This window comes from Aethalodelphis obliquidens, unplaced genomic scaffold, assembly GCF_003676395.1.
Source record: "Aethalodelphis obliquidens isolate GAN/ISIS:26980383/991018 unplaced genomic scaffold, ASM367639v1 scaffold43, whole genome shotgun sequence".
Lineage (NCBI taxonomy): Eukaryota > Metazoa > Chordata > Mammalia > Artiodactyla > Delphinidae > Aethalodelphis > Aethalodelphis obliquidens.
Window position 1 is genome coordinate 5825671 of NW_020837987.1, and position 17944 is coordinate 5843614.

A 17944-nucleotide genomic window follows, 5' to 3' on the forward strand; every position below is an offset into this window, starting at 1 on the left:
TTCCTCTCACTCTTTGTCGCTCCGCGGCATGTGGGATCCTCCCGGACCGGGGCACGAACCCGTGTCCCCTGCATCGGCAGGGGGACCCTCAACCACTGCACCACCAGGGAAGCACCTCCTCTCGCTCTTTTTGTTTTGTTTGTGCTGGAGGATTTTAAAGCAAATCCCAGACCTTATTCCTCTAGCAAAGACCTGGATATGTATTTCTGATAGAGACACCGAGGGGATTCATAGCGGTTTCAGATCTCCCGTTTGACTCCCAAACTCCGACCCTCTCCCCAGTCCCTGACCCGCCCCCCTTCTAGCATAAGAACCCACGCCCAGCGCAGCTCGCCGCCCAGGTGTGCCGGGTCGTGGTCGCACGCTGCGCGGAGGGTTCCGGGTTATTGTCCAGCGGCCCCCCACGCTCCGGGTGCTGGTAGGGTCCGAGGGGGTCGTGGCATTGCAGGCCTCCCAGCCCTACGAGTACGCCTCCGCGTAGCCTGCGGGGACTCTAACGGAATTGAGGCTGACCTGATACTCCCTGGATATCGGGGTGCCAGCCTAGTCGAAATGTGCCATGTGGGCTGGACTCTGGACTTCAACAGCTGGGGAGGCCGCTCCCTCTCCTACCCTCGGACCCGACTCATGTCGGTAGAGGGCGCTAAGAGCCCAACTACCTGCGCTACAGGCTGCGTCTGGGGGCTTACAGCCCACACCATCTCTCACGCCATCTTCTCAGCACCGAGAAGCTTGTCCTGCCGGCTGTGACCCAACACTTCACCGCGTGACCCCGTCCCTCTGCCCGTCCCCAGGATTGGGACCCTCGACGCACACCTGCTCTGCGGGTGGGAACGCATGGAGCTTCCCGAGATTGCTTTAATAAATGAGGACAAAAGCATGCCTGTGCCTGTCTTCTCTCTCCCAGTGCCCCCAGAGCCCTGAGACACACAAGGGCTCCAACCTCTAGCTCTCTCCACTCGCAGGACCCAAGAGTCAGGTCAGGATCCCCTGGTCCCTTCCGACCCCAAACCTAAGAGCCTCAGCGCCTAGCGCCCTCCTCATCCAGGCCCTCAGAAGTACCGTCCTCTAAAGTACACTGATTTCCTGTGGGGCGGGCCAGTGAACCAGAAGCTCCGCCCCTTACTCACAACATTGTGACGTAGCAGCAGCGACAACCTATGGGACGCGACGGCGCCGCAAAGCTGGGGGTGGGTGGCGGAAGCGTCAGTTGTCGCGTTTCACCACTTCTCCCAACTGTTCTGCCGCGCCACTCGGTGGGGCGTCCGCTGTGTGAGCCCGCGGCCCAGCTGCTACCATGAGCCGGCACAGCCGGCTTCAGAGACAAGTTCTGAGTCTGTACCGCGAGTTGCTACGCGCCGGGCACGGAAAGCCGGGCGCCGAGTCGCGGGTGCGGGCCGAGTTCCGGCAGCACGCCCGCCTGCCACGCTCCGACGTACTGCGCATCGAGTACCTGTACCGCCGCGGACGGCGCCAGCTTCAGCTGCTACGCTCGGGTCACGCCACGGCCATGGGTGCCTTTGTGAGTACGCGGGGCCCGACTGAGGAGTCCCCCGGCGCGGGGGCCCCAGGGACCCCACCTGACGAAGGTGACGGCCCAAGGAGACCGCTGGACAGCATGGGGGTACCGAAGACCGCGCCGGATGGACGGTGACCGTCACCCGGTGGCTCAGGGGAACCGGGGGCCCGCCTGACTGCGTGGGGGGACCGGGGAACCGGCCTGATGGAAGGTGAGAGATCTTGAGAGACCAGATCGACAGATTGGGGGAATTGAAGAGCCCTCCTGGCGACGTAGGATGCGATGGCGAGAGATGCCCGACTTTGCCCGATGTATGGTAACGGGTCAAACTTACCCATGAGGGCTTGGGGCAGCCTGGGTCGCCGGCTGGCTGGACTGTCAAGCTGAGAGCTACTTACCCGAAGGCCTTGGGGAACCAGGACGCCCCGCTGTTGGACAGAGACAGACACGCCCTTCTCTAGACCCGGGAGAACACACCACTCCTGGCTCCTCAAGGAGACTCCCTTCGTTGTAACTATGAGGAGAGCAGACTTTTTTGCTGAGGAGTTTGGGAAGATGCCCTGATGGCCGGTGAGAAGCCTGAAATCCCCTTAGAAAAATCTTTCGCCCATTGTGACAAACTAGGATCGATGAGGAAGCGGGTAGGGAGTCTCTCACCCCAGCTAATCAGTTAAAGACCCCCTCAAGACCTCTACGTGATACTTCTGAGGGGGACTCCCGATTCCTGCCCCTTTCCCTGCTCAGGACTGTTGGACAAAAAGGCAATAAAATTGGGGATGTGCTTACTTCCCTGTTGGTGGTCTTAAAGATTTAATGTTTGGGGGGATTTTTGAAGAGGCACACACACACACACACCAACTAGTGACCCTCTGGCAAGGGATGGGTGTGGGGAGCTGTCTCTTCCCCTCTGGAGCCCTCTAGAATGGCAGATTGGTTGGAGCAGCATAGTTCTCTCTCCTGGGCAGATCCATGGAGGGGACCCAGCCTGGCTTGACTCCAAAGAAGCCCCAGTAGACTCCTTAATGGAGGGTAATGAGGCAGGAGAGGAATAGTGGAGCTGAGGAGACCTGGCTGGTAACCCCTGAGGTAGTAGTGGGGCCCTCAAACCTGGCTGAGGAGTCCAGCCTCAGCTACAAGCTGGGATTTTTGTTAGCAAGGCTGAGGGGTTGGGGAGGAGAGGTGGACCCAAAGGCCACAGGCATACCTCCCCCCATAGACCTGCCCTAGGTATTCTCTGGAGTACTGCACTTTGCAGCCCTCAGCTGTATTTGCACTGATGTCGGTTATATAAGTGGAAAGTTGAATGCAGTTGAGAGGAGGAGGAGGACCTCAGGAAAGGAGCCCAGACCTCAGATCAAAGGTAGTACGGACAGAAGAGAACACAGTCTCGGCCCCAATCCCAGTGGGGGAGGCAGGAACCCAAATAGTAATAAAGTTGGGGTGCAGTTTAAAGAATTATAAAGTGTTTGCCAGAATGTAGGGATAGGCTTCCAAGCAGGGGGACCAGTGTGGGTAAAGGCCTGGAGAGGGCGAGGGGAGAAATGCTGGGGCCTGGAGTGCCCCAGAGCACAGGCTGTGCTGTTCGCGCAAGTGACTTCTACTTCAGCTTTGTCTCTGGTTGGTGCTTGACCTCCACGGCCATGTTCGTCTCTCTGTCTCAGTTTCTTTGGCCAGGGTGATGCTGTTAATCCTGGCCTGACTCCATTTTGGAGTAAAAGCCAAAGTCTTGAAAGTGGCTTAAGGGGTTGAGTCCTACCTATCCAGCCCCCATTACCTCTCCACCTGCATCTCCCTCCTCTTCCTCTTGCTCACTCCTGGCTCCAAGATCTTGAGCCTTAATAAGCTCCAGGATGGGAGCTTCTGGCAGGGCTGCAGGCAATGATTGAGTTCTCATTGGGGCTGGGTATCCCAGTCAGGAAGGGAGACATTCACTCGGGTATTACAGAGGAATGGAGTTTGTCTGGTAGAGAGGATGAGGGAGGGGATTGCCTGATTTGAGGGAGGAGGTTGTAGGTGAGTGAGCAGTGATTAAGAGCATGGACCCTGGAACTGGAATGCCTAGGTTTGAATCGCAGTTTCAATACTTACTGATTACATGATCGGAGGCAAGTGATTTAACCTCTTTGTGCCTCAACACCCTTATCTGCAAAATGGGCATACTAATAGTGCCTCCCTCCTGTGGCTGTTATAATGATACAGTGAATTAAATACATGTGGCAGCAGGTGACGATGTCCCAACCCCACTTGTAGCTGCAGAGGAGGGTTCCCAAGAGGCAGCCAGCTTCCTGCTCTGAGCCCCTGCATCTCTGCTTCTCTGCTTGAGGGCTTTCGGGGAATTATGGGGAGTGGGTTAATACCCTTAGGAGCAAACTACAGCCTGTGGGGGACAGCAGTCACTGGATAAGTGCCTGTTGTCTGGTGGGACAAATGAAATGTATTCTACAAGGTGCCCCCATGGGACTGAGCCCCAGTTGCTCACAGTGGCTATCACTCCATGAGCACGTTTTTTGATTTTCCCCTGCCCTGTCTCACTCTCCCCACTCCCTAACTCCTGCCTCCTGGGATCACATCCCAAATAAACCACCTCACTTCAGTGCTGACGTTAAAGCCCCCCCCGTTGGTAATCTCTGTGTCTGCTGCTGTGTTTTTCACTCTTCTAAGGCACAGGGTCAGTGCCTCTCAACCTGTCTGTTAAAAGAATCTCCTGATCTAAGAAAATTGCTATAAAGGACTTAAGGGGCTTGGAATAACTTGGAATATGGATTGTGGGTTAATAATAGACTTGAATTGAGTTTTTAAATTTCCTGATTCCAATAACTGTACTCTAGTTGTATAAGATCTGTACTTTTGATCTTAAGAACTATACACTGAAATATTTAGGAATTAAAAGTGTCATGTCTACAACTTACTCTCAAATGGTTCCAAATTATGTGCACATATATATTAGTGAGAGTGTGAATGGTGAAGCCCATGGGGTAAAATGTTAACATTTTATGTGAATGTGGGTAAAGGGTATATGGGGGTTTGTTGTACTTGTCTTAAAGCTTTTCAGTAATTTGAAACAAAACAAAAAGTTACAAAAAAGACAATGGTCATATCACTGGTCATTCCTCTTTGGGCACCAGAGATCTTCACACAGAGGATACATTTTTACAAGAGATTGGAGAAGAGTAAAGCCTGCATCTTCTGAGACTTTATAAATCTCTCATGCATACCTTCTTCGCAGATTTAACAATCAATTTAAATTAAAGTTCTGACCTTTGAAATAATAACATCTGCTCTCCCTTACAGATTCTGATCTCCACCCTATTGGGAGTGATGGGTCACTAGAATATGTTCCTGTCTTGGGTCACAAGCTTAGTGGTCCCAAAGGGGCGACCAGGTGCATGAGGTGGCCCAGTGGGGCCTTGGGGAATTCTGGGAAACTCACAGTACCTGATGAGGATGAGGAGCCAGCCACACCCTCAAATTCCCAGCACTCCTGCTCAGCTCCCTCCCTCAAATAGTGACATCCTAGGTGTAAGTGATGTAGAGGAATGACTAGAATTTTTTTTATAGTAGTAAGAGCGTTGTGACTGGATTTTTTGCAGGGGTGTTGGGGGGGGGCACGCGCAGCACAGCTTGTGGGATCTTAAGTTCCCCGACCAGGGATCGAACCTGCAAGCTCGGCAATGAAAGCATGGAGTCTTAACCACTGGACCGCCAGGGAATTCCGTGATTAAATTTTAAAACAGAATCGATCTTCTGGAGATGGTCCATGAATTGCTGGTGAATAGAAAGATACAATGTCTAGAATTGACTTCAAAGTAGTAATCTAGGAAGAGGGGAGTGAGCACCTGGGAGCATTAAACGGGATTGGCCCTGAGTTGATAATATTTGGAGCCAGTGATGAGTTCACGAGGACTTGTAATGCTGTTCTTTCTCCTTTTGTACAAGTTCAAAAATTATCAGAATGAAAGCTGACACAACAAAAGCCCCTCCAGTGCCCATCTTACTCAAACTAGAAGTCCTCACTGTGGTCCACAAGGCCTCACCTGATCTGGCCCTACTGCCTCTCTCACCTTACCTCCTTCCATTCTCGCACTCCAACCACACTGGCTTTCCCACGCGCCAGGCACACTTCTACCTCAGGGCCTTTTCACTTGCTGTCCCCTCTACCTAGAATGCTCTTCCTCCAGGCCTGTACTGTCCAGTATGGTATCTGGGAAGTACCTGTGACTTGAGTATTTGAAATGTGATTAGTGCAACTGGGGAATTTTTTTTAACTTTATAAATTTTAAGTAACTTAAAATTTTAAACTGTAGTAGTGTAAAATATTTTGACATTAAACACAGCTGTATTGTTTTGGTAGCACTACATTTCATTTTATGTGTTGAAAATTAAGCATTTGAATTGAGATGTGCTATAAAGTATAAAACACATACCAGACTTCAAAGACTTAGTAAGAAAAAAGGATTGTAAAATACCTCATTATTTTTATATTGATTACATATCGAAATGATAATATTTTGGATATGTTGCGTTAGAGTATAAATTAAATTAAAATTAATTTCACCTGTTTCTACGGTTTTACTGTGACAGCTAGGAAATTTAAAATTATATTTGTGGTTCACATTATATTTCTGTTGGACAGCATCCCTCTAGGAGTCCTCCTGGTTTGTGTTCTCACTGCAATTTGGTATAATGACTTAATTATAGCATAATGATATAATTGTCTCCCTGATTCTTTCTTCAACCATCCTAATTGTACCCCTCCCCCTTTGCCTTTGCCCACATTAGTTTTCTCCTTAGCACTTAACCACTCTCTGACCTGTTATGTATTTTACCTGTTTCTTTTACTTACTGTTGTTTTCTCCCACTAGAATGTCAGCTCCACAGGGACCAGGATTTTAGCCTGACTTGTTCACGATCATAGCCCTGCTCTTTGACCAGGACCTGGTTCATAGCAGACTCAGTCAATATTAAATGAATGAATGAATGAATGGCATGGATTTGCTCCATTACCCAATCGGTTGGGTCAATATTGCCAAGACTCTGCCTGTCCCATTTGCTGGTAACCCCAGGAACACCATGCCTCCTCAGGGATAGGACCTGGCCTGGCATTTGAAACAGAACAGATCTACGTTTGCATCCTGACTTCTCCCCGAACTTGGAGTCACTCCCAGAATCTGCTGCTTCCTGCCCCCTTCCCTCAATGTCCATCCCCCCTTCTGGTGACAGCTCCCTGATTTTTTTTGGAGAACAACTTCTCCCCCTGTTTTCAGTACACATGGTTCAGTCAAGGCTGACTGCAGCCCCCAGTGAAGTATGTGACACTGGCTTTGGGTCCTTGGCTGGAACTGTAAGGGAAGAGTAACTCTCCTATTGGCTGCTAAATTGGTGGGATGTAGGCTTGGAGGTTTTGAGGGGCACTCTGGCGATCACTTGCATAAGAGTGAAGCCAAAACAGAGGAAAGAACTGAGCCTCTGGATCCAGCTGTGCTTATAGTCCTGAACTTTTCAGTTACCCACGAAAACAAATTCCCATTTCTTTTTAAATCAGTGTGGATTTGGCTTCAGTCACTTGCTCCCTGTGTGGCCTCAGGCTGGTGGCTTCCCGTCTAGAGCCTCAGTTTCCCATTCTGTTAAGCGGGGCCACATCATCAGGTGGTTGTGAGAATTAAAGGAGAAGGGATCTGTCTTAAGTGCACATCCAGGAGCCTAGCACAGGGCTTCTGCCTCTGTTCTTGAGTCTGGTTCTGCTCTACCCCTTGTCCTGATACCTTAAGCTCTGGGGAGAGGATGAGCTTAGACACCTGGGGCTGGGGACTGGACTTCAGGACTGAAGCCTGGCAATTCAGCATGATGACCTGGGAGAAGGGGGCTTTCACAGTCGTGCATCAGTGATGGCCAGCCTGGGAGCCCACCACGTGGAGTGTTTGAACAGAGCACGTGGATGAATGCAGGTCAGGGGCTATAGCAAGTGCTGTCGGCAACCCAGCACCAACATCACCTGCACCCCTCCTGCATACCTGCATCCCTCCTCTAGCATCCTGTAGCAAGCACCTGTGCCTCTTTGCCTGAGGCAGGAGAGGCTGGAAGTGCTGGGGAGTTAATATCTCTAGGAATAGTCCTTAACCAATGAAAGATGGGAGCTGGTACATATATGCCACAACTTCTTCACCTCTTGGGTGGGACAACTTTGAGTGTGTCTCACAGTCTCCCAGAGGTCCCTAGGGGGATGGCACTGTAGGTGCCCAGAGCAGCAACCAGCTCATTAACTCCTTTCCATGGCTCACTTCCCATTCCCCTATCCATTTGCCTAGGATCAACTCCCTAAAAAACTACCTGTGCTTGAATCTTTGTCTCAGGGTCTGGGGGAACCCAACCCAAGATGGGCTGATTCAGTTCCATGTTCTGTGCTCAAGGCAAAGGGATCTGTGGAGGGGGCTGTGCAGATGTACCAGGGCCATACCCAAGATTCTCAGTACTCAAGCACCCAATATCCCCACATATCCTGCTATAGACTGAATGTTTGTGTCCCCTCAAAATTCATATGTTGAAATCCCAACCCCCAAAGTGATAGTATTAGGAGGTGAGGCCTTTGGGAGGTGATTAGGTCATGAGGATGGAGCCCTCATGAAAGGGATTAGTGCCCTTATAAAAGAGACCCCCCAGAGGATTCTCTGCCCCTTCTTCTATGTGCAGATACAGTGAAAAGACAGCCGTCTATGAACCAGGAAGTGGGTCCTCATCAGACACTGAATCTACAGGCACCTTGATCTTGGACTTTACAACCTCCAGAACTGTGAAAGATCAATTTCTATTGTTTATAAGCCACCAGTCTATGTTATTTTGTTATAGCAGCCCGAACAGACTAAGACACATCCTTTGACAGTGACCATTTATTACATATGTCTGGACTGTGTAGTCAGATTGGGGGAGGACCATTGACATAGCTGAGCACCAGGTAAGGTGTCCTGGCCAGTCGGGCAGGAGAGCAGCAGGAGCCCCCTGACATGGGCAGGAGCAATGTGGCACCCACCAGCAGAAGGAAAAGGAGGAGGAGGAGGAAGGTCAGGGGCCGCCTGGATGCAGGAGTGGGGGATCTGCAAAGGGAAATGCAGTGGTCAATGTATGGGTGGGCTGCCACCATGAGCCCTACCCCCACACCCCCAGACCCATCTCCCAGGCATCTCACCCAGGGTCTACCTCCAGCATCACATCCTGGACATTGGGAGATGCTTGCCTCATCTTGTCCTAAAGGTAGAGAGCAGCCAGCAGTAGAATGGGTGGAAGTGATATTTAATGTGGTCTTTACCTTACTCCCACAGACCTACAGAGCTGGGCTTATTTCTCCTCCTTTCCTAGCACTCCCTCCATCCCCAAGACCCCACATGGACTTGGAATATCTCCAGGTATAGTGGATGTCTGTCAGTGCCTGCCCTCCAAGCAGTCTCCCTTTTCCTGGTAACAGTGGTTCAGTTTGGGGAGAAGGGTATCATACCTCCCTACTTTCCTGAACTCAGAACTCCACCTCCATGGTTAGGCATGTGACCCAGATCTGGCCAACCAGAGCCCTCCATCAGCTTGGCTACTGTGATTGGTTCAGGGTGTAGGCCATGACCCAAGCTGGGGAAGCAGAAGTCAGCCCTAGGACTTGGCTGCCGTAGGTCAGTGGCACTCTCTCCTCCTGGGGTGGGTAAGCCAGTGGGAAGTGAGTGTGTAGCTGCTGGGGCAGCCATTTTGCTGAGAAGGAATCCACCTTGGAGAAGTAGAGCCCAAGACAGGGAGGGACTGAGCCCTGACAGTATTTGAGGTCTTGAATTCAACACCACCTGGACTTTTCAGTTACATGAAAAAAACAGCATTCTCTTTTTTGTGTGTAATTCAATTTGGGTCGGGTTGCTGTCCCTTGCCGTCAACATTCCTGAGTGATACACCTGGCCGAGGACCAACTCACCTGAGACTTCCGGAGCAGGGACCGTCTTCGGTGACCTGTTAAGTGTTTCCGGTGGCTGAGGCCTGACATGAGCATGTCCTGTGGGGAGAGAGAGGAGTGGGGTCCTTGGAGAATCAGTGACAAAGAGACACAAAGTTGGGGAAGGGCCAAGAGGGGGGAAGTGTCACAGAGATTAGATTCTGTGGGAAGAGAGAGATCTCAGGGAGAGATGAAGAGAGGGGCAGAGCCAAAGAAACCAAGAGAAGAGAGACATTATTTATTCATTCATTCAACAAATATTTAATGAGCATCTGTTACATGCCAGGTGCTATTCTAGGAGCTGGGGACACTGTGAGCATGGAAACAGGCAAAGTCCTGGCGTCCATTGAGTTTATATTCTAGTAGGAGAGAGAGAGACCATAAGTTAATAAATGTATAATGTCAAGATGTGGTAAGTGCTGTTAGGAAATAAAATAAGAGGATAAGGAGTGATAATGTTTGGAGGCCAGGGCAGGCCTCTCTGAAGAGGTAACATTTGAGGAGAGACTGGATGGAATGAAGTGAGGAGGTGAGCTCGGTGTGCCTCTGGGAGCTTCGAGATGGGAGTGTATTTGGAATATTTGAAGAGCCAGGAGGCTAGTGTGGCTGTGGTGGGGTAAGTGAGGGGGAGAGTGAGAGGAAATGAGTAAATATAGGTACAACAGAGACACCTGGAGGCCAAGAGAGGCAGAGGGATGAGGGAGGGGACCACTGAGACACCAAAAGCGAAAGAGACACCGGGAGAGACAGAGCCATGAAGACCTCCTCGAAAGGGAAAAAGGGCCCTGCTAGGAGACACACAGAGGGTCCCTTGGGTGCCTGGGGGGAGGTGACCCCACCTGCTCTCACCTCAAGGCTTTGTCCCCTGCCCTGGGGGCCCCTGCGGCCACACAGCTCACAGGGAGTCCCTGGTGTCCAGGCTGTCCTTTGCCCCAAAGGCCCGAGATCCCCAACGTCCCCCGCCGGGTCCCACTCCAACTCTGCGGGAGTGGGGAGGCTACTGGGTGCCCAGGGCCCCCAGACCCCACCAGGTCCTGGCCCGTCTGAGTCCCCCTCGACCTCCAAGTCCTGCTCCAGTGTGCTGGCCTCCTCAAACACCTGGTCAGAGGACAGAGGTCATGAGGGTTGGGATCGGCGCCTGCGCCAGGGACCGCCAGGGTGGGCCATACCAGGCTGTAGCTGACCAGCTGGGCCTGCAGCCGCCACAGCTGCCGGAGGATGCTGTCTCGGTGGGCTCTGAAGGCCCTCAGGACCTGCTCCAGGGATGCCCGGGCCTGAGGCTCACTCCGCTGTGCCAGCCCCTCACCGAACACCAGCAGTGCATCTAAACGCTCAGCTGCCCCACGCAGGTCTGCCTGTAGGGCCTGGGTACACATGGTTGGACATCACCAACACCACACCAGCCCATCCCCACCCCCCGCCTCCATACACACACAGCAGGGGCACCAGAGACCTGAGACCTGGAGTCATTATCCCCACCCCCTCTGCCGTCCAGACACCTGGAACATGGAATAAACCCATTTCCCACCCTGGGAAGCTGGCACCCACTCCTGAGGCCCTGCCCACCCTCCCACGTCTTGGCTTCCCACTGCTCACCTGCAGCTGGACCATCCTGCTCTGGGCTGATGCCCAGGGCCCCAGGCCTTGCTCCAGGTCCTGCAGCCGGAGGCCCAGCCCCAAAAGGCAAAGATGCAGGCTGTCCTGCTCAGCCTCTAATCCCCAGCCAGAGATGGGGCGCTGGGGAACACAGGGGGCTGAGTCAGAGCCAGTGAGCCAACCAAGGCCTGGCCCGCACCCATTGCACCCAGGCTCCTGCCCTCTGGGTGCTTCTCTGCAGCAGAGTCCATCTCTGGGTCTGCACCAGGGTTGCTCCCACCTAGAGAAACTTCCCAGTGGAGCCAGGCCTGAGAACCTCTAGTTCAAATTCTCCAGGTTTTCAAGGCTCCTAGAAACTTGTACGTATAGGGCCTGGGGCTCTGGAGAGGGAGAGGGTGATGGAGCTGGATAGCCCCACGAGGAATGGGGCTACACCAGGGCCAATGATGAAAGAATTCTCTCTCAGTTGGTAAAATACTGAATAGTGATAGTTAAAGAATCATTGTCTAGAGCATCCCTCCCCACACAGATGCCCAACACTTTTCCAGAATCATCACCTCATCCCCGGTGTGGAAGCCAGATCCTGGGAGACAGACAGGAAGTAGGGGCTGGCACAGGGGCCTAGTTCACCTCAGCTCACCTCACGGTGTTTGGCCCCAGCCGAGTCCTCATGAGAAGGGGGCGTTGGCAATCTGGGGAGGCCAGCAGCAAGCTCAGTGCCCCTCGGCCCACCCTGGAAGGGCTCGGGAGGGTCCAAGGAGTCCTGCCCCAGCTTCTGGGCCTGTTCTGACCTGGGATGGTGGGGGGGGGGGCGGCATTGACAGGCCCCTGGGTGAGCCTAGGTGCCCGTTATCCACCCTACCCTACCCCTGTCCCCAGTTACCTCTCTCGTGTCCCCAGGTGATCTTAGCTACAATACCTTCTACCCTCAAAAGGCCCCTGCTACTGCCTCCACCCTTTGGGGACCACAGTTTCAAAAGCCCCAGCTCGTACCTGATTCTCTCCTCTCCAGAGGTGGAGCAGATGGTGCATCCAGATGTGTTCAGTTCCCTAGGGGCTCCAGGCGGGTGGCTGAAGGGCTCTGAGGGGGGTGTAGGGCCCAGGCGTGGGGGCAGGGCCATATTGGGGAGCCTGAGGACAGAGAGTCAGTGAGTAGAAGCCCTTTTCCTATCCTCCCAGACTTCCTCAGTAGGACTCACCCAGGCCTGAGGCAGCCAGAAGCCCAGGGGCAGGCTCAGCTCCACCTCTTTCTAGGAGGAACCTGGACCCAGGTAATTTGATGCCCAGCTCAGGTGATAGTAGCACCACTTAACTCCTTCCTCCCCAGCGGACCAGTAGCTGAACCTCCCAAGCTCACCCCACCCACCTAAGGGGTTTCCAGATATAACCCTGCCCCTCAAGAGCCCTGGGTTCTTCTCCACTCTGTGACCCGAACATCTGACCTCGGCAGCCCACACCATCCATCTAAGGTCCCGGACGCAGCGCCCCTCAGGTACCCAAACATCTGGCCCCCCACCCCCAAATGTCCAAAACCAGAGTAAGATTGTTTTGTTGGTGGTTTATTCGGAATGGGGCCTTTTCCTGTGGTTCCCTCACAGGTACTGGGAAAATAACCCGGGGGGAACCGCCTCTGCCCACAGGGAGCCAGCAGTCCAGAGCAGGCGAGAGCTCGGGAATCCGAGCGGGTCCTGGGTCCTGGCGTCACTTGCTGAGCAGGAGGCCAGCGCGCAGCACGCGGGGTACGCGGCGGATGGTCAGCGAGACGCGGGTGCCGCGGACCAAGCGGGCTCCGGCTTGCGCCGAGGGGCAAGCGGCTGCGTTTCGCGGCAGGGAGGCGGCGTCGAGCGCGTCTACGCTGGCGGCTGCGATGCCGTGGAGGAGGCGCGTGTAGGCGGTGCCACGGAGCACCAGCAGGCTGCGCGGTTCAAGCAACAGCGAGGTGGCCGGCCGGGGCGGGGGCCGGGGCTGCGGGGCGGGTTGAAGGTTAGCGGGTCCCCAGAAGTTAGGAGTGGGGTGGGCGAGAGGTCAGCGGGTTTGGGGGTTCAGGGGCGAGGGTCAGCGAGTCCCAGGGGCAAAGGCTGAGGGGCAAGTGTGCTCCTAGGGATCGAGGCTTTGGAGAGAAAATCCCGCGGGGGCCAGGGCCAGGCTTCCAGGGAAGTGGAGACGGGGTGGTGGTGGGGTGTCAGCAGCCCCTCGGCAGGGACTAGGCTGCAGATGGGGGTGTCTAAGGGCCTAAGGGAACTGCAGCTGGGCTCTGCAAGGAGCTGGGGCTGGGACCGAGGGATCAGTGGTCCCAGGAAACTGAGTGGAACTGGGCTGAGGACTTGGCTGAAGCCAGGAAGGGAGGAAGAGATGAACAGGTGTGGTCTGGGAGGATGTGCGGATATCAGGATGTTTTGAGGACACCAGCAGAGTGGGAGGGGGTGTCAGTGCATCTAGGAGCATGTAGGATTAAAAAGGGCAGCCGAAAGGAGCAGTTGGTGTCAGGGTGTCCAGGGGGTGTCAGACATACAACAAAGAAAGAGGTCAGGGAAGCTGCTGTCATGAGCAACACAGAGGGGAGGCAGGATATCTGGGGGCCCTTGAGCAGCAAGTCATGTGTTGAGGTGCCAAGGAGAATCTGGGGGTGTCCTGCATGACAGATCACATTAGTGGAGGGGGAGGTAGGAAGTCAGTGTTGGGGTGCCTGTGCAGTGGCCACTGAAAGGGTGTCTGACAGGATGTCAGCGACAACCCTGAGTGGCTGGTGTTGGGGTAGCTGAGGATATCAGTTGGAGAACTGGGGAGCCCTGCATGCGGTATTGGAGCGCTCTGAATGTATGGAGCCAGGGGATCTGTAGGATGTCAGGATATTCATTCAGCAGATGGGGGTACTGGGGTACCTGTGGATATCATGATTTCTAGGGCACCCTGCAGGCAGATGGGCTGGGCATCTGGGCGGATGTGGGTGCCCTCCATGAGGGGACAGAGGAAGATGTCTGGAAGGGTATCAGGGGTACCCCGCAGGCAGGTGGGATTGGGGCCTCTTAGAGGATATGGGGCCTCTTAGAGGATATGGGGCGATGTCTCAGGGCCCACCTGCTCTGTAGGGTCATCGTCCTCTGGCTGCCGAGGCTCGTAGAGGTCCAGCATGGTGTGGGAGCCCAAGCTGATGGTGCTGACAGTCGGGTAGTACAGTGGCCCATCCTCGTGGGGCTGGGGAGTGGGTACCAGGGCTGGACAGGGCAGGAGTCCACACACCCCCACCCTCAGGTGAAAGCGGGGCTCCCCAGCTGGGGACAGGGAGGTGAGTGTTTGCTTGGGGTATGTGGCTGCTTAATGAGAGTGGATGTGGGTCGACAGGATGCCCTGCCCCATGATGGATCCGAGGTCTGGGGGTCGGGGTGAGAGTGTGGTTACCATGATGCCCTCCCCAGGCAGATACTGGTTCACAAGGACGTGGTTGGCTGGGAGACCCCCAAAAAGGCTGAGGTCAGACACTTTGTCCACGTAACGCTGGAGCCACGGTGGCAGCCGCTCAGGAACCATCCCCCGGGGATGGGGGAGCCCACCTGGGGGAGGGAAATGGGGTGCTGAGGGCACCCAACAAGGAGCTCTGGCATGTGGAGCCCCCATTAGGGATATCCCAGTGGTTGGTAGCACTCTGACCTCCTCGGGGACCCCTAACTCTTTGGAGATCACCACTCCACCCTTCAAAGGTTTCCTGACTTCTCCAAACCCCTAGAGATACCCTCCAACTCATCAGGAAATCCCTAAGCCCTCAGGACCTCCACTGACCCCTGAGAATCCTCCTGGCCCTTGGGACCCCTTGAACCCTCAAGGACCTCCCCCCCGCACCCTGACGCCTCAATGTCCCGAGACTATCCAACCTGAGCTGCCTACCCCAGTCCCCAGCCCTAAATCACCCATGCCCACAGCCGGAGACACTTACCCCAGTTCTGTAACTTCCTCCCGGAGAGCTGGGTCCACTTTGGTTTTGGGGCATTGAAGACCTGGGAGGTGGGAAGGGGGTCAGTCCTTTTCCAGGACCACCCTCTCTGATTCTCCCACCCAGGCCAACATAGGGGTTTTCACCTAGGGTGGAAATGGGTCATCTCAGTGTCTGTGGGATCATTCTCCGAGACAGTGTTCCCAGGATTTTGTTCTTGCCCTTTCCCCCTGTGGAGGCCGCTGGCCTCAAAGCCCCTCTGTGTCTAGGGATTGAGGGAGGGAACCAGAGCTACACAATCAGGGTCTGAGTCTACTCAGAGCTCTGGGCTGGGTTGGGCTCTTTCAGCCCAGCAAACAGTCTGCACTCTGTAATTTCGTGATTCCTGGGCTATCTCAGCACAGTCTGAGTCCTGGAACCTCCTTGTTCCTCTTGCCTGGGGGAGAAAACGTGCTCAACTGGGCTATTCAGTATAGCCAAGAGAGTACGTTGAAAATTCTCCACTGCCAAGACCCCAAGGGTCTAAAAAGGGTTATCTCAAAAAGTCTAAGAAATCTCCTTATTTCCTTCATTGTTACGGGGCTGGAAGCGGCTGTCTCAGTATGAGAGTCTGAGTTTTGGAGCTAACTCATTCCTGGGACTCAAACTAGACAGGACTAGTTGGGATAGCACAGGGAAGATCTGTGCTCTATAACCAAGGCTCTGGGGCTGCAAAGGACTATCCCAGTGCACAGACTCTGAGCTTCGTAAAATTCTCCTTTCCCCAGACCTTAAGAATAGAGTACAGACTGGGCTATCTAACACAGGTGGTCTGTGCTTGGTAACCTTGTTCCCAGGACTCTGGGTCTATGCTGAGCTATCAGCATAGGGAAGCGTTTAACATTCTGAGGCCTGGGTTATCTCAGCACAGAAATCTGAACACTGTAACTTCTTCATGCCCCAAATCTCAAGGGAGTGAACTGGGCTATCTCAGCCTATGTTATAACCTCCTTCTCTCTAAGGTAGCCGGATAGGGCTGTCTTAGTACAGGGAGTCTGAGCTCCATAATAACCACCACCTTTCTAAGAATCAGTTTGGGGAGTTCCCTGGTGGTCTAGTGGTTAGGATTCGGTACTTTCATTGCCATGGCCCAGGTTCAATCCCTAGGGGAATGAGATCCCACAAGCCGCGTGGCGTGGCCAAAAAAAAAAAAAAGAATCAGTTTGGTTTCCCCTAAGCTTCCTGGGAAAAGCCCTTTCTGACAGGCCCCAGCAGGTACTGAGAAAGGAATAGGGAAGGTGGTGAGGGATGGGTGCCAGGTGGCACTCTCCCTCCTGCAAGAATCCTCACTGTGACCTTTCGGGCTCTCCTACGAGAACTGGGGGTTGAAGAGGGTTCTGGGAAGAGGGGATAAACAGGTCACCTGTCGAAGCAAATACTCCTCCTCTTCCTTGGAGATGAAGTCGGGGACATAGTAGATTACAGGTGGTGCCTAGGATAGAGAGATCCCCCCTGAAGGTGTGACCTTTGGACCCACACAGGAATGCTGCCATCCATGAGCAGCCCCTCCTCTGGAGCGTAGCTCAGGATGTCCCCAGACAGGCCAGGGCCTTAAGTTGAGGGACCAATGGCTATTTGGGGGATGGGGAGGTGGGGGTGAGGGTAGGGCTAGACCCTGAGGGTAAGGATGAATTGAGAGGGAGGGGGCAGTCCCAGCCCACAAACCCAGGAGTCAGCCTGCCTATCCCCACTCTATCTCCCGCCCTCTAGTTCCCACCTTCACCCTCTGCACCCCCGGTGCTGACAACCTGCTCCACCCTGAATGGTTCCAGAGCTGGAACCCTGGCGTCCTGATCCTCCATTGACATCAAGTCCGTGTACCCGGTCATTCCTGTGGGGAGGCGAGAACATGCTGAAATCAGCAAGCCTCCCACCCGCAGGCTGTGATCCAGCTTTCTGGTCTCATCATGGGCCAGGGCCTCACCTCAGCCCTCTAGTGAAACTCACTTGGTTTCGAAAACCTAGACGTCCTCAGCATCTCAAAAGCCACTCAGTGCACCCCTAGGCTCCCTGCCCAGACACAGTGAGCACCCACAGTACTCCCCCCAGACTCCATCCACCAAATACCCATCAAATTACACACGTCTGCCGTCTCAAGCCTCTACAGAGAACAGCCTCAGACTCCACCGGGAGCCTTTCTTAAGAGCTCCACACGTATCCCCCAGGGCTGCACCCCAGACCCCCTTTAAACACCTTCATTTGAGACCTCATCCTAAAAACTTCAGACCTGCAATCCCGAGCCCGGCTCTCTAACAATATTCGAGGTCCTCATAGACCCTCCTCCCGCCTCAAGCCTTTTCAGACGCCCCATTCTGAGCACGCTTGTGCCCCCAATCTAAGCTTCCTCAGACACATCCATTTTCAGTCTCCTTGTATCCTCCCCACTCTAGACTCCCCTCAGACTTCTCTTCCCGAGCGCCCCTTCCCTGCAGCCCCCTTGGACCTTTGACCCTGAGCCTGACCCCTCTCACACCTTCCCTCCCTGAACCCCTTGGTTCCCCCGACTCTGTCTTCTAGAACCCCACACTTTGAGCTTCCTCGGACTCCCATCTGAGCTTCCCCGGATCCCCACTCTCAGCCCTCTTGGACCCCCATCTCCGCCCTCGGCGCCCCAAACTGACCGTCCACCAGTGACCCCTCCAAAATCCAAATTCAACACCCCCATTCCCTTCCCAGCCACTTCCTACCCACATGGCCGACGCAGGAATTCTCAGACCAATGGGAATTCTCAAAGGCTCTAAGGCTCCTCCTTCCACCCAATCGGCGCTCTCACACACTGTTGTTCCGCCCCCTCGCCCTCCTTCGGTGACAGGCTGTGCCTCCCGGCCTCTGAGCCACTGGGGCCCCTTCAGAGACGGGTCTTCGTCTGGCATCGACCAATCAGAGCTCCAGAATCGAACCT

At 54.3% G+C, this 17944-nt stretch overlaps 3 protein-coding genes across 18 annotated transcripts; 1 reads left to right on the forward strand and 2 right to left on the reverse strand.

Moving 5' to 3' along the window:
* The first annotated feature begins 1200 nt into the window (after window positions 1–1200).
* SDHAF1 (succinate dehydrogenase complex assembly factor 1) lies at window positions 1201–4427 on the forward strand. Its single transcript, XM_027079083.1, has one exon. The coding sequence runs from the start codon at window positions 1298–1300 to the stop codon at window positions 1652–1654; it is 357 nt and encodes a 118-aa protein (XP_026934884.1). The 5' UTR covers window positions 1201–1297; the 3' UTR covers window positions 1655–4427.
* Window positions 4428–8388: 3961 nt separating this feature from the next.
* Window positions 8389–12255, reverse strand: SYNE4 (spectrin repeat containing nuclear envelope family member 4). 6 transcript variants are annotated; one of them, XM_027079016.1, is made up of 8 exons: window positions 12069–12255; window positions 11716–11767; window positions 11076–11216; window positions 10649–10843; window positions 10329–10577; window positions 9462–9539; window positions 8700–8758; window positions 8389–8607 (listed from the first exon to the last, which is right to left on the reverse strand). In XM_027079016.1, exons 1-8 carry the CDS (start codon window positions 12194–12196, stop codon window positions 8430–8432), a joined length of 1080 nt encoding a protein of 359 aa, XP_026934817.1. In that variant the 5' UTR covers window positions 12197–12255; the 3' UTR covers window positions 8389–8429. The 6 variants fall into 6 exon arrangements, with proteins under 6 accessions (XP_026934817.1, XP_026934816.1, XP_026934815.1 ...); XM_027079015.1 differs by having other exon boundaries at window positions 10664–10843; window positions 11716–11866; XM_027079014.1 differs by having other exon boundaries at window positions 11716–11866.
* Window positions 12256–12371: 116 nt separating this feature from the next.
* Window positions 12372–17744, reverse strand: ALKBH6 (alkB homolog 6, nucleotide demethylase). 11 transcript variants are annotated; one of them, XM_027079023.1, is made up of 7 exons: window positions 17664–17729; window positions 16791–16873; window positions 16406–16474; window positions 15007–15067; window positions 14475–14647; window positions 14154–14270; window positions 12372–12990 (listed from the first exon to the last, which is right to left on the reverse strand). In XM_027079023.1, exons 2-7 carry the CDS (start codon window positions 16869–16871, stop codon window positions 12472–12474), a joined length of 1020 nt encoding a protein of 339 aa, XP_026934824.1. In that variant the 5' UTR covers window positions 16872–16873; window positions 17664–17729; the 3' UTR covers window positions 12372–12471. The 11 variants fall into 11 exon arrangements, with proteins under 11 accessions (XP_026934824.1, XP_026934822.1, XP_026934825.1 ...); XM_027079021.1 differs by having other exon boundaries at window positions 16990–17719; XM_027079024.1 differs by having other exon boundaries at window positions 16967–17719.
* Window positions 17745–17944: the final 200 nt, after the last annotated feature.

What these genes read in the sequence shown, in the direction of transcription:
- SYNE4 (XM_027079019.1), bottom strand. Translation starts at nt 12,196, where the DNA reads ATGGCCCTGCCCCCACGCCTGGGCCCTACACCCCCCTCAGAGCCCTTC. An exon ending in GCAGGATGGTCCAGCTGCAG is followed by an intron (nt 10,844 to 11,075) that starts GTGAGCAGTGGG and finishes ATGTGTACCCAG; the next exon opens with GCCCTACAGGCAGACCTGCG. An exon ending in AGCTGGTCAGCTACAGCCTG is followed by an intron (nt 10,578 to 10,648) that starts GTATGGCCCACC and finishes TCCTCTGACCAG; the next exon opens with GTGTTTGAGGAGGCCAGCAC.
- ALKBH6 (XM_027079021.1), bottom strand. Translation starts at nt 17,020, where the DNA reads ATGCTGAGGACGTCTAGGTTTTCGAAACCAA. An exon ending in AACCATTCAGGGTGGAGCAG is followed by an intron (nt 16,475 to 16,790) that starts GTTGTCAGCACC and finishes TCTCTATCCTAG; the next exon opens with GCACCACCTGTAATCTACTA. An exon ending in ACGATGACCCTACAGAGCAG is followed by an intron (nt 12,991 to 14,153) that starts GTGGGCCCTGAG and finishes TGAACCGCGCAG; the next exon opens with CCTGCTGGTGCTCCGTGGCA.
- SDHAF1 (XM_027079083.1), top strand. Translation starts at nt 1,298, where the DNA reads ATGAGCCGGCACAGCCGGCTTCAGAGACAAGTTCTGAGTCTGTACCGC.